Source organism: Chiloscyllium punctatum, chromosome 4 (assembly GCF_047496795.1).
Source record: "Chiloscyllium punctatum isolate Juve2018m chromosome 4, sChiPun1.3, whole genome shotgun sequence".
Lineage (NCBI taxonomy): Eukaryota > Metazoa > Chordata > Chondrichthyes > Orectolobiformes > Hemiscylliidae > Chiloscyllium > Chiloscyllium punctatum.
Window position 1 is genome coordinate 79,863,068 of NC_092742.1, and position 13,311 is coordinate 79,876,378.

At 39.9% G+C, this 13,311-nt stretch overlaps 1 protein-coding gene across 14 annotated transcripts in view; it reads right to left on the bottom strand.

The window, feature by feature from the left end:
• Positions 1 to 4,639: 4,639 nt before the first annotated feature.
• Positions 4,640 to 13,311, bottom strand: part of LOC140476467 (alpha-(1,6)-fucosyltransferase) — a 741,369-nt gene continuing 732,697 nt past the window's right edge. For all 14 annotated transcript variants that reach the window (XM_072569145.1, XM_072569143.1, XM_072569136.1 and 11 more), the window contains one exon: positions 4,640 to 5,547. In XM_072569145.1, the coding sequence (XP_072425246.1) occupies positions 5,218 to 5,547 (330 nt within the window). In that variant the 3' untranslated portion in view covers positions 4,640 to 5,217. The remainder of the gene's footprint in view (positions 5,548 to 13,311) is intronic.

Genomic DNA, 13,311 nt, shown 5'->3' on the forward strand with positions numbered 1-13,311 from the left:
AGGACACAAAAATCAAGGCCAATGGCTCTGCAATCTCCTCCCTTGCTTCCCAGAGAATCCTAGGATAAATGCAATCAGGCCCAGGGGACTTATCTATTTTCACCCTTGCCAGAATTTCCAACACCTCTTCTCTACATATCTCAAAGCCATCCATTCTACTTATTCGTGCCTCAGTATTCATATCGACAACAATGTCCTGTTCCTGAGTGAATACTGACGAAAAGTATTCATTCAGCGCCTCCCCAATCTCTTCAGCCTCCACACGCAACTTCCCATTACTATCCTTGATTGGACCTATTCCTTCCCTAGTCATTCTTTTATTCCTAACATACCTATAAGAAATGACCATCACAAAACTGCTTCACTATTGCTTTCTTATAACAGAAAACAACAAAATCCACTTGTCTATCCCTATCACTTCACTTGTAGGACTGCTCTCTCACTAGAAAAAGATGACTGATGATGGTAACCACAGCTGGTGCAGGAACTTGAACCCACGCTTTTGGCATCAGTCTGCACTGCAAATCAGCCATCTAGCCAACTAAGCTAGCTGACTCCCAACAAGGTGACTCTCTTTCTCAACCTCCCCTCGCCAGAGGTGTGTTGACCCTCAGGTTAAATCACCAACAGTAGTAACGTCCAAGTAGTTCTCACCTAATTTTACCATATCTTTGTGTTCCTTCATCTGCCTCAGCACCTTCACAATGTTCCCATTTTCAGCAACTTGTCTGTGCATCACATGATCCCCACTCCTGCCAGTTGCTCAGACCCAACACCACCACCAATTTGCAGAGGTGGCTGAATGTCCACTACAGTTGTATACAGTTCCTAGTCCCTACTCACCTTAACAGGGACCATCATCACCACCATCATATTCTTCAAGCAGAGCTTTAAAAACAGATGAAGAAAAAAGATGAACTACATAACAAACCTTGAACAATAACGAAGGCTGCAGATGCGTGTTTTTTCAAACGTTTTCATACAACACAGAAAAGTAGTGAAGCTGGAGGGGAAATAGTGACTGCGGGATTTAATGTATAGAAAGGTGAAGCAATACATTTTGCAAGGATGAATGACTGTGGCAATATAAAATAAGTACCAATGTTGAAGGGGATGCAGGCACAGAATGAGTTGGGTGTTTAATATGGAAATAGTTGAAGGTGTAGGGCAAATTGACAAAATGACTCATAAAACAGATGCGATCTATTTTCCTTGTTCTTTCACGGGATGTGAACATTGCTGGCTGGGTCAGCTTTTGCTACTCGTCCCTAGTTGCCCTTGAAAAGAGCTATCAGTTGATACAGTTAATTCAGTGTATATGCACCTGAAGTACTTGGCTAGATTAAGAGAAGTATGTTAAATCTATTAGTTAGGCTTCGGCTAACTAATAATTCTGGGAATCGCAGTTTAGAAAGGATTTCAAGGCCCTACATTGGGTACAGATGAGATTCACTAGATTGGTAATGAGTTGAGGGATAAACAGGATAGATCTTCCAAAAGCTAGTACAGATACAAAGGCCTAAATGGCTCCCTTCTGAGCTGTAAAAGCCTATATTTACATAATGGTGGAATTTAAACACAAAAATAGCACACTCGTTAAAATACTCCGCAAACTATGCCTTTGGGTTTATTCAATGACTGCAAGCAGTGGGTCTATAATTATGTTCCATATTTTGCAGCATAAACACTTTGTGAGTGATACTGTGGGAAATTAGTCATTGCAAACATTCAAGTTGGAGAGTCTTAGTTCGAAATGTGGAAAACATTAAAAGAAAAGATAGGGAAAATATCCAGTTGAAATTGTTATTGTCTTCTCTTTTGACCTGGAGCTTGAAACTCAAAGGCATCTTCCAGTCTGCAACATTCCTGTATCAAAGGGTAACTCAGTTATCTCAATTGGTTCCTGGTTACAGGAATTAGAATCTGTACTGGCTATACAGGGACAGTTTATCCTCACAAGTTTCACAACTGCAGTGCCGTGTGTGGTCTTTTCACTATTCAACAACGAACCAATATCTGTGAGCAATACCATGGGTTACCTGCACAGATTACATATAAACGTGGAGGTTCCAAATGGCTCAGTGTGTTAGGACAATGAGTGACTGATCCATTTGGAGTCAATGCAACAAGCTAACCTGTCATTTGACTCCAGACTACTCTTTCAGAGTAAACCAAAAGTCAGCTTAATATACTCTGCAAAACCTGTAACAAAAACATAACCAAACAGTTAACAGAAACTTATATAAAGTGAATGAAAACTTACCAAATCTAAATAACATGATCTGTGGTGATGATGCACTCCAGCCCCTGCGGTGCCCACCAATATCTGTTGTGCCAGTGAGCACTGTGTGTTCCCTCTCACCAGATACCAGAGTGTGACGTGATACAGAGGAGAACAGTCAGGCACAATGAATCTCCTCCATAGTCTGCTGCCTGGATCAGTTCATGGCCACTTTGGCCAAGCAGGTGTTGGCTCACAAGGAGGTCCTCTGATCCACTTGCCCATCCCTGCATTGGGTGCCTGTGCTTAGATTATTCATCTCAGCCTGGGTGAATATAAAAATGCCACCATTAACATATCAGTCAAACTAGGCTATAGAAGGGAAATAAGCTGGCTGCTCCTGAAAATATTCCATTCAGCTGTGCTACAGTTGTACACAGCAATGGTTTTGAATGAGACTTTATGTCGGAGCACTCAGAAAGCAGTGGCAGAATCAGAGAGAGTCAGCGTGGATATACGAAGACGAAATCATGCTTGACAAATCTGTTGGAATTCTATGAAGACGTAACTTGTAGAGTTGATTGGGGGAGCCAGTCGATGTGGTATATTTGGACTTTCTGAAAACATTTGAAAAAGTTGCACGTAAGAGATGATTGTGCAAAGTTAAAGCATATGGGATTGGGGGCAGTGTATTGAGATGGATGGCAGAGAGGAAAGAAAGCGTAGGAATTAATGAATCCTATTCAAATTGGCAGGCAGTAACGAGTGGGGTCCCACAGGGATCGGTGCGAGGACCCCACTGTATGGTATGGTACTAGGATGATTTGGATGAGGGAACAAAATGTAACGTCTCAAAGTTTGCAGATGATACCAAGTTGGGTGGGAGGGTGAACTGTGACAAGGATGCAGAGGTCCTTAAACATAATCTGGACAGGTTGGATGAGTGGGGAAAACAATGGCAGATGCAATTTGGATAAATATGAGGTTATTCACTTTGGAAACAAAAACAAGGTGGCAAATCACTCCCTGAATGGCTGTAAATTGGGATAGGGGAGTGTGCAGTGGAACCAGGGTATCCTTGTGCACCAGTCGCTGAAGGTAAGCATGCAGGTGCAGCAGGTGGAAAAGAAGGCAAATGGTATGTTGGCCTTCAGTGTGAGAGGTTTTGATTTCAGGAGCAGGGGTGTGTTATTGTAGTTATACCGGGCCTTGGTGAGGGCACACCTAGAGTATCATGTGCAGTTTTGGTCTCCTTTTCTGAAGAAGGATGCTCTTGCTCTTGAGCGAGTGCAGTGAATGTTTACCAGGCTGATTCAAGGGATGGTGGGACTGACGTAGGAGGGGAGATTGACTGACTAGGTTAGGATTATTTTTTGCTGGAGTTCAGACAAGTCCAGGGGATTTCAAAGAGACTTCGAAAATTCCAACAGGACTAGATAGGACAGATGCAAGGAGGATGTTCCCGATGGTGGGTGCATCCAGAACGAGTGGTTGCAGTCTGAGGATTGGGGGTGGACCATTTAGGACAAAGATGAAGAGACAATTCTTCACACAAAAAGAGTGGTAAGCCTGTGGAATTCATTAACACAGCAAATAGTTGACACCAAAACATCGAGAGGCGGATAGATATAATGCTTGGGGCGAATGGGATCAAAGGTTATGGAGAGAAAGCAGGATTAGGCTATTGAGTTGGATGATCAACCACGAACATGATGAATGGCAGAGCAGGTTCGAAGGACTAAGTGGCCTCCTCCAGCTCCTATCTTTTGTGTTTCTATAAGGTATTAGTAACTTAAAGAACAGATATGCATATATTGAGGCATAGCAGGTGAATATAAACAAAGTATAGGGATAATCAAATCACTGTCAACATTAGCACGTGCAATGTGAAACAGGTGGCCTCCCCGTGCTCCTATCTTCTATGTTTCTGTGTGATCAGGTCAACTCACTGTCGAGGCTCCAGCTCAAATAAATGGAAACCTACAACCTACTATCAGTTGTTAGATATGCTAAGAAGCCAGAAGATGGAGGAAAGCAGATTTTGGGCTAACGTTGCATCCTTTTTAAATCCGAAGATTTGGCAGAAAACAGAGAGAACTCAAAAGGAATGATGACTCTGCCACAGAAATACAAAATAAAAGGCATCCACCATAAATGATTCAATCGATAGTTTTACGTTTCACTTTGAATTTTTAACACTAGGCTTACATTGCGATCAGATAGTGTTGGACTTAACGAATATAATAACAACAGGTAAAAATAATAATGCTAATCAACGTGAGCTGATCAGCAAATAGTTTTTTAAAACTATGTAGCTGAAATACTGGGGACCATAAGTGGTCAGATATTTTCCATGTTATCATTACAGTTAAATATCATCACACCCAACATGCTGCCACAAAGATGAAAAACACCGACTTAACTGGTTTCATTTCGATTTATTTATTTTTGTTATCAAAGACAATGTCTGGAAACGTCATGTATTAAAGTTTCAGTCCATGATCTTGCTTTTACAAAAATCTGTGAAATGAGGATGTGCACTGGATTATTCAGACTCTTCCTCCCTTTGTCTACTCTTGAAAGGAGAAAATGTACTCTATCACTTCTCGTGAGAACTTCAGACAGGCCATGGAATAGGTTAAGTCTTTGTGATCAAATCTCGTGTTTGATATGTTCAACCTCTGTTTGTAGGCCAGAGTTCAGAACACCTCAGGACTAATGCTGGGCGTGGTTCTTTCAGAAGGTTTAAAAGGTCAAAGAGTGTTAGGCACCATGATTGAACACACATTTGCTCATGCTCTAACCTGCAAAATGGCGCAGTGTCAGTCACTGTGAATTACAGTGAATTAATGGCAGACAACCAAACACGATCAACAGCAGGACAATGGAGGGAGACAGATGCATCTGTGGAGACCATAGAATTTTGAATGACAAGTTGGCTGGATTTCAGATCTATGGCAAGATACATTCACTGAGGCTGTGGAGTGTCTTTGCAGTTACTGTGGCTTCTCATTGTCAGCCTCTGGGTAGGTTGGGTACTTAATAGTCTCAATATTTTCCTTCACTTTGTAAGACGGGTACAGTCCTGTTCGTCCGTTCCTTCGATTGATACCTTTGGAATAACCATCCCAATGGTTGCCCGCTACACCAATCAGATCTCCTGGCTCCAGTACAATTTCTTCTGTAGTCTGTGGTTTGTGAGGGTAAATTGCAATCTGATTGTGCGCATTTTGCCCACCAAAGTAATAGATGTCATCCAGAGAACGGAAATTCGCCGAAGCATCCGGGTGTAACGTCTGCATTATCTCATAGGCCACTCGACAAACCTAAAAAAGCAGAAACGTACATTAACTGTTGAGACTACTCCAATTAAAACTGTGCTGTTTGATAACGCAAGCCACAAAAATTGGAATGCATGTAAATTCATTTGCCAAGCTTATGAAAGGACTCTTTTAGATGACGATGATAGGAAGACAACAACAAAAAAAGTGTCCCCAAGTTAAAAAAAGCCTAAAAGGACAAGGGCGGAAGATAATGGGAACACCACCACTTGCAAGTTCCCTTCCAAACCACACTCCATCCCGATTTGGAAATACATCACCATCTTTTCACTGCTGCTGGGTGAAATTCCCAGAACTCCCTCCCTAAAAGCGTGGAGAGTGTCCGTACACTGCCAGAACTGCAGTAGTTCAAGAAGGGAGCTCAACATCACTTCCTCCAGTGCTGTGAGGGATAAGCAATAAATGCTGGCCTAGCCAATTGAAAACAAAAGTAAATGTGGCAGCCATAGAATATCTCTCCAAGGCAGCAGCACAAAACTGAAAGCTGATACTCCAGTACAGTACTGGGGAAGGGCTACACTGTCAGAAGTGCCAAACTTTGAATGAAATATTTAAATGGAGGCCTCATCTGCCTGCTTTCATGGATGTAAAAAAATCCATCTGAGGACAACATGAAGTTACACAAGTGTCCTGCCCAATATTTATCCTTCAGTCAATATCCCCAAATAAAAAACCGTTTATAACTTACTGTCACTGTGTTGCTGTTGGAATTTGTCAAATGTACATCAGCTGCTAAATTTCCTAAATTAAAAAGCTGTCCAATGGGGTGTGGCCTATTTGCCAGTTCTTTGGGTATATAGCCTTCAACCATCCAATGAACATGGTCAAGACATCATTGGCATCACTGGCAATGACTGTCTACTGGGATTAGCATTCTCCAGGGCCTTTGACTGCTGGAATACTAATCTGAGTTTCCGGGCTTGTTGCTAATATTCCAAATAAGTTCTTTCATTACTCCATACAATTTTTATTCCAAGGTCGAAGTGCAAGCTGTGCATGTGCATTAACTGATGCAACACTTACCCTTTCATCTCCTCCTTACCCATTACTCAAACACTCCTCTCTGAGTGAAGCCACAATTTACTTGTACTTGTGCCAGACAGTACACTGCATTTGCTATTCACGATGTGGTCTAGATTACCTTGAGGAGACCAAATACAGCTTAAGAGTTGGCTGTGTTGAACACCTCTATTCAATTCACAACAATGACCATGTTTTCAGTGCTTGTGGTTTTAATTCTCACGTGAACTTTGACATGTCTGTCCATGGCCTTTTAAATGAATGAGGCTCCACAGAAATTTCAGAAACACATCTTACAAGTTTGTACCTTCCAACTTTACAGCCTCAACTTTGGATTCCCTAACTTTTTCTCAGACAGTAGATGCTGTTGCTGATTCCTCAATTACCATTCCTATATCCTCTGGATGCCCCATTATAGTTTCTTTGTTTGTCCCTTTACTGCCCTGCATTGCCTTGTCACATCATTCTTTTTGTGATTTTAATACAATATCAGATGTCACCTTTTGTCTTGTCTCCGTTAACCCTCATTTCATTGCCTCTGTACAGTTATGACCTATTGGGGTAGTGTGCCGTAAACAGAGACACAATATTCCTGGGGTCATACTAAATGTTAAAGTTTTTTAAAAGATATGAACAATGCCCCAATTTACCTGACTTTCAGACCAAGACTGTTAGAAAAAGCACAGGTGTCTGTACTAAATAAGAAATTTCTAGAAAGCAATTGTACTATAACTTTCAGTAAACAGATAAAAATCATTGACGTATAATACTACGAAGTGAAACTTGAATCCCCTTATATATCCCCCTTTGAGACAAACAAACAGAGAAACAAATAGAAAAACTAGATTGCTGGTGGAGATAAAAAAAAAGAATGTCAGTTTAATAACTTTGCTACCTGTTTATGATGTTGAGGTCATCAGCTAGGCCCTTGGTATTTGGTTGTCTTTCTCTGGTTCCAGCGGTTTGAAAGAAATAGAGTGACTGATTCACTTGGAAAATGTCTCTGATTTATCAATTCAAAAGTCACAACTAAGCAAGTGTTGCAAGAAGGGCAACTAGCCTAAACTAATGTTTTACTGCACAGAACAGGCAGCTTCTGCCAACAACAACACACTTTTCTGTCTTTCTCTCTTTCTCTCTGGAACTCGTTACCAGCTGCAACCTCCTCAGTTAGCTTCACTTTGAAGCAACTCCTTGGTTCCTTAGGAACAGCACATTGCAAGGCCCCGTAGTCACAAAATACGGAGTTCACAACAAGTATCGAATTCCTTGCTGTGAAATCCTTGTTTTTAAAAACAGGCCTTTCTCCTTACAGTCTACAGTTTTTAAAGACACAAATAAAAAGATACAGTTCTTACATGCCTCCATCACTGAGTAAAATGAAACACCATTTTGAAAATGTGTTTCACTATAAACACGTAATACAGAAAGACAATATTAGACTTAGATCCATTCATTCTTCTTTCTCCCCTTATACAAGCTGGCAAGTCTTGACATTTCCTAAATTTTAACTGAATCTGACATTTTACTTTCAGGATAATGTATCCATAATCATATTACCTTTTTCATTGATAAGAACAGTTTTTTTACTTTAAATGATTGCAATAAAAGGCTGTACCTGAATAGTCTCACATTCTGACTTTTAATCTGTTCATTGAATGCTCATGGATTATGTTCAGTATAAACTAGAGAGTGTCCTTGTTTCCCTGTAAAGATGTAGACATCAAAGAGCTGAAAAGCTGGCAACAATCTCAAAGTTTCTGCCCATGGTGAAGTATTACTTTTCTTACTGATTTTTTTTTGTAATGGACTGGACTAAACCACACCTCCCAATGGTGGTTCATTTATTAAGATTAACTTCAGCTCCTCAAGTGCTTTTTGACATTCTGCTGATCTTACAGCTTTTCTTTTCTTGTTAGCAAAATTGTTAATTGTATAGCTATCATACAGAAATTGCGCACAAATTTTTCAATAAAATTTACACATTCCTAAAAATCTTACACTTTCTCACTTAGTTTCAGGAACCAGAAATTCTATTATATCCTTCATTTTCACTATTCTTGTCCAACCACATGTCCTGCAGAAGTCACTCTTGCTTTTGCAAATTCACTTTTTGTTAAATTTATCACTAACCCAGCCAAGCATAATTGCTTAGACAGGTATTCAATTTGTCTTAAATGCTCTTCCCAAATGCTACTATAAACTATAACATAATCTGAAAGATTACGTAGTTACAAACTCCAGTTTGATTCATATTCTGGAATGTAGCCGCTGTGCTCTTGAACACAAAGGGCATCAGACAACATTGGTTTGACACATTTGATGTGTCAAGAGCAGACATTTCTTTAACCCTTGATATTAATGGTTCTTGCATTTCAATAGATCGGTCTGAGCAAGGAACGAGGCACTGCCAAATCTATCAATGCGATCTTCCTACTGTGGAATTGGGGACAAATCTGTCTTTGTGACCGTACTCACCTTTCTATAATCTATGTCTAGTTGATCCATCCAGTTTCAGAACCAATACTACTGATGAATTCCAGCTGATATATCTATGTTCAATGCAGTGCTTTTCTAGCACGTACTGCATCTCTGTCTTGACCTGAACTTGTTTCTCTGGGCTCAGCCGATAAGGATATTGTTTCATTGGTCCTGACTATCCTCTATCCACATCATGTCTATCTGATGTCAAACACCTAGGAACATCCTCATAGAACACCACTTACTTTCTCAGGAGTCTTACAAGATCTTCCTGTTGTCCTTTCCCTAAATATGAAAAGACTGTTTAACATTTTCACTTGAATTGCAGGAAGTTCACTTTAAGAAGTGTCTACCTCTCCTTCTACCTCACTCTCATTATCTCAGTCATTTTCCACCACTCTTATCATGAGACACACTTGTTCCTCCTTACAATCTTCCCTATCTTTTCTGCATGTTTAGGTGGCGCAATTCTTTCTAGGATTAGAACTATTTATCAGATAGGTTAATTTACTATTCCTCCGAGCTATTTTATCTGAACCACTGAACATTTCTTTTTACAAAGGGTCACCTTGGTAAAGGCAACAATACCAATATTTCATCTCCCACCTGAAACACATTCATTGCTGAATGCTTACCTGAACAAGCTTTCATTTTTGCCTGTGAAATTTCAGATGTTCCTGTGCTATCCTACATGAGTCTTTCTAGAAACATGGACACATAATCCAGCATTGTAAATTCTTGATCCTCATTTAAGAATTTCTCTCTGATCCATTTAACTAAATTCATGGCCATAAACCATTTCAAATTGGCTGAATCCCATAATTCATTTGGAGAATCTCAGGTTGTAAGTAATAAAGTCTAATCTTGTGACAGGATGCCGTAACCATAGTTTTCAGAATCTGATGGGACTCTCCAAAGCTCTCTGTGTTTGTGGTTAACACACAGTTCACTTCAATTGTTTCACTTCCAAACTGCTGATGAAAAGTTTTGGACATTAAGTTAGAAATTTATATCAGATGATACTTTAGTCGACCATTCATACCCTCACAGAAATCATTTTTAAAGAAAATCTCTGGGAAGCAGGTCATCACGTCCATAATTTGTAACTGATGCCCTGCTTTCATTTTGGTAATGGCCCAACACAATCCACTAACACACTATTAAATAGTTCTTCAAAAACTCATACAGGTACTGGGCTGATTACATATTGATGTTTTCCTAGCATCTAACATTTCTCACGTATGTTACAGAACTGCACAACTTTATGGCATCTTGGTTGTGCACTTATTTATTGATGACAGTGTTTTCCATATTCCTATATGGCTGCTGTAGGAACTTCATGTGCTACTCACAATATTTCCGTATGATATCTGGCTGATAGCACTATTTGATGAACAACCATCTGTTCTCCATCTGCAGGTCTGTGGAGATGTCTCCACTTCCTCATCAAAACTCTGGTTTTGATAAAAATAGCACTCTGGAACCTTTTCAGACTCAGCTTCAATGGGAGCTGGCTTTGCTAACTTTGTTAACTCTGGATCAGAGTCTCAACTCGTGAAGACATACTAACCATCTCTTTTGAACAATCTTCATTCTACTTGAACAGCTGCTTGTGGTATTAATGCGACATCTGACGATGGACTTTGTTTTCCCATTGCCCTGGACACCACACATGATGGGAAAATACCCAGAACCTACCCTGCAGCTGTTCAGTCTGTGTAGCCTCACTGGGCTTTCTGTGATTATAGGCAAAGCCGTGACCAGAAGTAACTCAACTCCATCCAGAGGTAACTTCTGAACGACCCTGACTACCATTAGTCCAGACAACAATGGGACTGGGATGGACTTTCCACTTATCCCATGTGCCAACACTTGGGCTTTCACTGAACCTTCTGGAGGGAAAACAAAACTCTTCTCCAGCAAGAGAGTTTGAGTAGCACCTGTATTTCTTAGAACAGTTATGAAATTAGATTCTGCCTTTGACTGGAACCCTTCTCAGTGACCTTGTGTATTTCTTTCACACTTGAATCAGCATTTATCTTCAGTCGCTGAGTTGGAGTTAAAGCTACAATCTGATTGACGACCTTTTTCTTCTGAGTGTCCTTTTCAGGCTCATTCTTGTAAATTCTGAAAAGTGCTACATGTTCCCCTTTCAACTTCCAGTAACCTGAACAAAATGTCTCCGCTTGTTAAAGTGGAAACACCTTGAGTTCTGATTTTCACCTCCATCCTCAGTATTTTCCTTTCCGAACTGAGATGACCACCTTGGGGCATTTCCAATTAGTCATTCCTTATGTTGCTGACTTGCCTTCCTTCCACTTTTCCATTTTCAATCCCTTTCCGATTTGAGTGTGATAGTAGAAAAGCTTAGTTTCACAGATTAACCCTTAATTGGCTGCTATTATTGTTGTCTGCCCTAGCAGTTGCAACCCTTTATCCTGAATATGAGTTCTTATTATGGGAAGTTGTGAGTTTTTAAAATTCCTCGAAGAGAGGAACCCAAGACCTCATTTATGATTTTACCTTAACTGCTCTGACCAAACCTGTCAAAATTACTTTATTTGATGCTGGCAAATCCAATATTGGTTCACCCAGGCTGTTCCTTCAAAGTGCCTATCTCTAATTCAAGATAGTTTTCCTTGGTGTGAAATTCTCGAGAAATCGCCTCTGACAGTGAAACATAAATTTCCTGTGCTTCATCTATAAATCTACTCTGCAAGGGTACTGTCCAATCCTCTTCCGTCAAATTAATTTTCTCAGCTATTTTCGCAAATAATGTGAAGTATGCTTCCATGTCCTTTTAATTAGGTTTTAGTAGGGCCTATGGAAACAAACATTTCCTTTTCAACATCAACTTTAGCACTCTGATCCTCCAAACCAGAGCCTGCATCAGCACTAACTCCTATTTCAACCATACCACTTTCAGCCAATATTCACACTGCCTCGCTTTATTTTTCTCTGACACTTCTAATTCTCTCACTCCTACTCCCTGTTTTTGTTAAATCCCATTTCCCTTTCCTAATTTTTTCTCTGCCATCTCGCATTTCTTCTTTCTCTAGCCACTTCAATTGTCACAGAACATTACCCAACCCAGACATTTAATGACTTAAAATACTTGGCCTTATTACATTTCCTCTCAACCCAAGTGCTGTGCTCATACCTCAATTATTTCTGCCAATTTTTGGTTAACTCTGTCTACCTCTAGTTTACCTGCCAAAACATTTCCCTAAGTGCAACCAGTGACATCTCTGTCTCTAGCAAGAAGACTTTTGTTGTTTCTTGTGCCATGCCTTAAGTGTAGTCCAGTTTCCCTTTGCCTGTATTATTCATAAACACCAAACCCAAATCCTCACTGCCTCTGCTTTCCATCCAATCCAAAACAAATCCAATTTGAACCCAATCTAATTCAAATACCATGTGACAAGCCCTCAAACATTTATTAAAACTGCGAAAGCCTTTCAGTTTTGATGATGTCATCAACTTGAAACTTGAACTTTGTTTCATTCTTTGTGGATGGTTCTGCACCTGCTGAGCATTTCAAACATGTTGTTTCAGCTTTCCTGCTTTTTAAGACATTACTGCATGTTTGACTCCCATCCTGATCAGGTTAGGTTTTATGAACAGAGTATACCAAGGGCATTAACAGTCAAACACCAACCAAAGAAATTATTATTTTCATTTCCTTTCAATTTGTAATACTGGACAGTTTTGTGCAATCTTCCAACAAGCTATAGTTATGAAGAGAAAATTAATACCTTTCCTTCCCAAAACCAATCATGCATCTTGCAGTTCCATTAGAACAAAGGTGCAAGCCACCTTTAGTTTTTATCTGTGCTGATGTTGTGCACTGCAAGTATGGCACAATGAAGCAACAGCAAAGCTTTGATTCTGAGATGGTGTTAATTTCTCTTTGTACCATAACCCACTTTGTTCAATGACTATAAAACAAGAACTACCTCTCATGCAATATGTTTCAGAGCAGCTAAAAGGTAACAGCAATTTGGCCATCCACTTGGATTCGGGTACAAGCTGTAATTACTTTTTTAAATGTCCTATATTGCACAAAGCACTCTGCAAGAAAATCAAAGCAGCATTTTGTGTTTCAATTTGGGTCTTGGCATCTTTCTGAACAATGGAACCTGCAGCATTTTTACTTGCTAAGAAAAATGGGGCAGACTTGATTTTAAAAATTGTACTTGTCAAAATTCCCATCAACAGACATTTGAATGTGTTAGAAAAATAAATGGC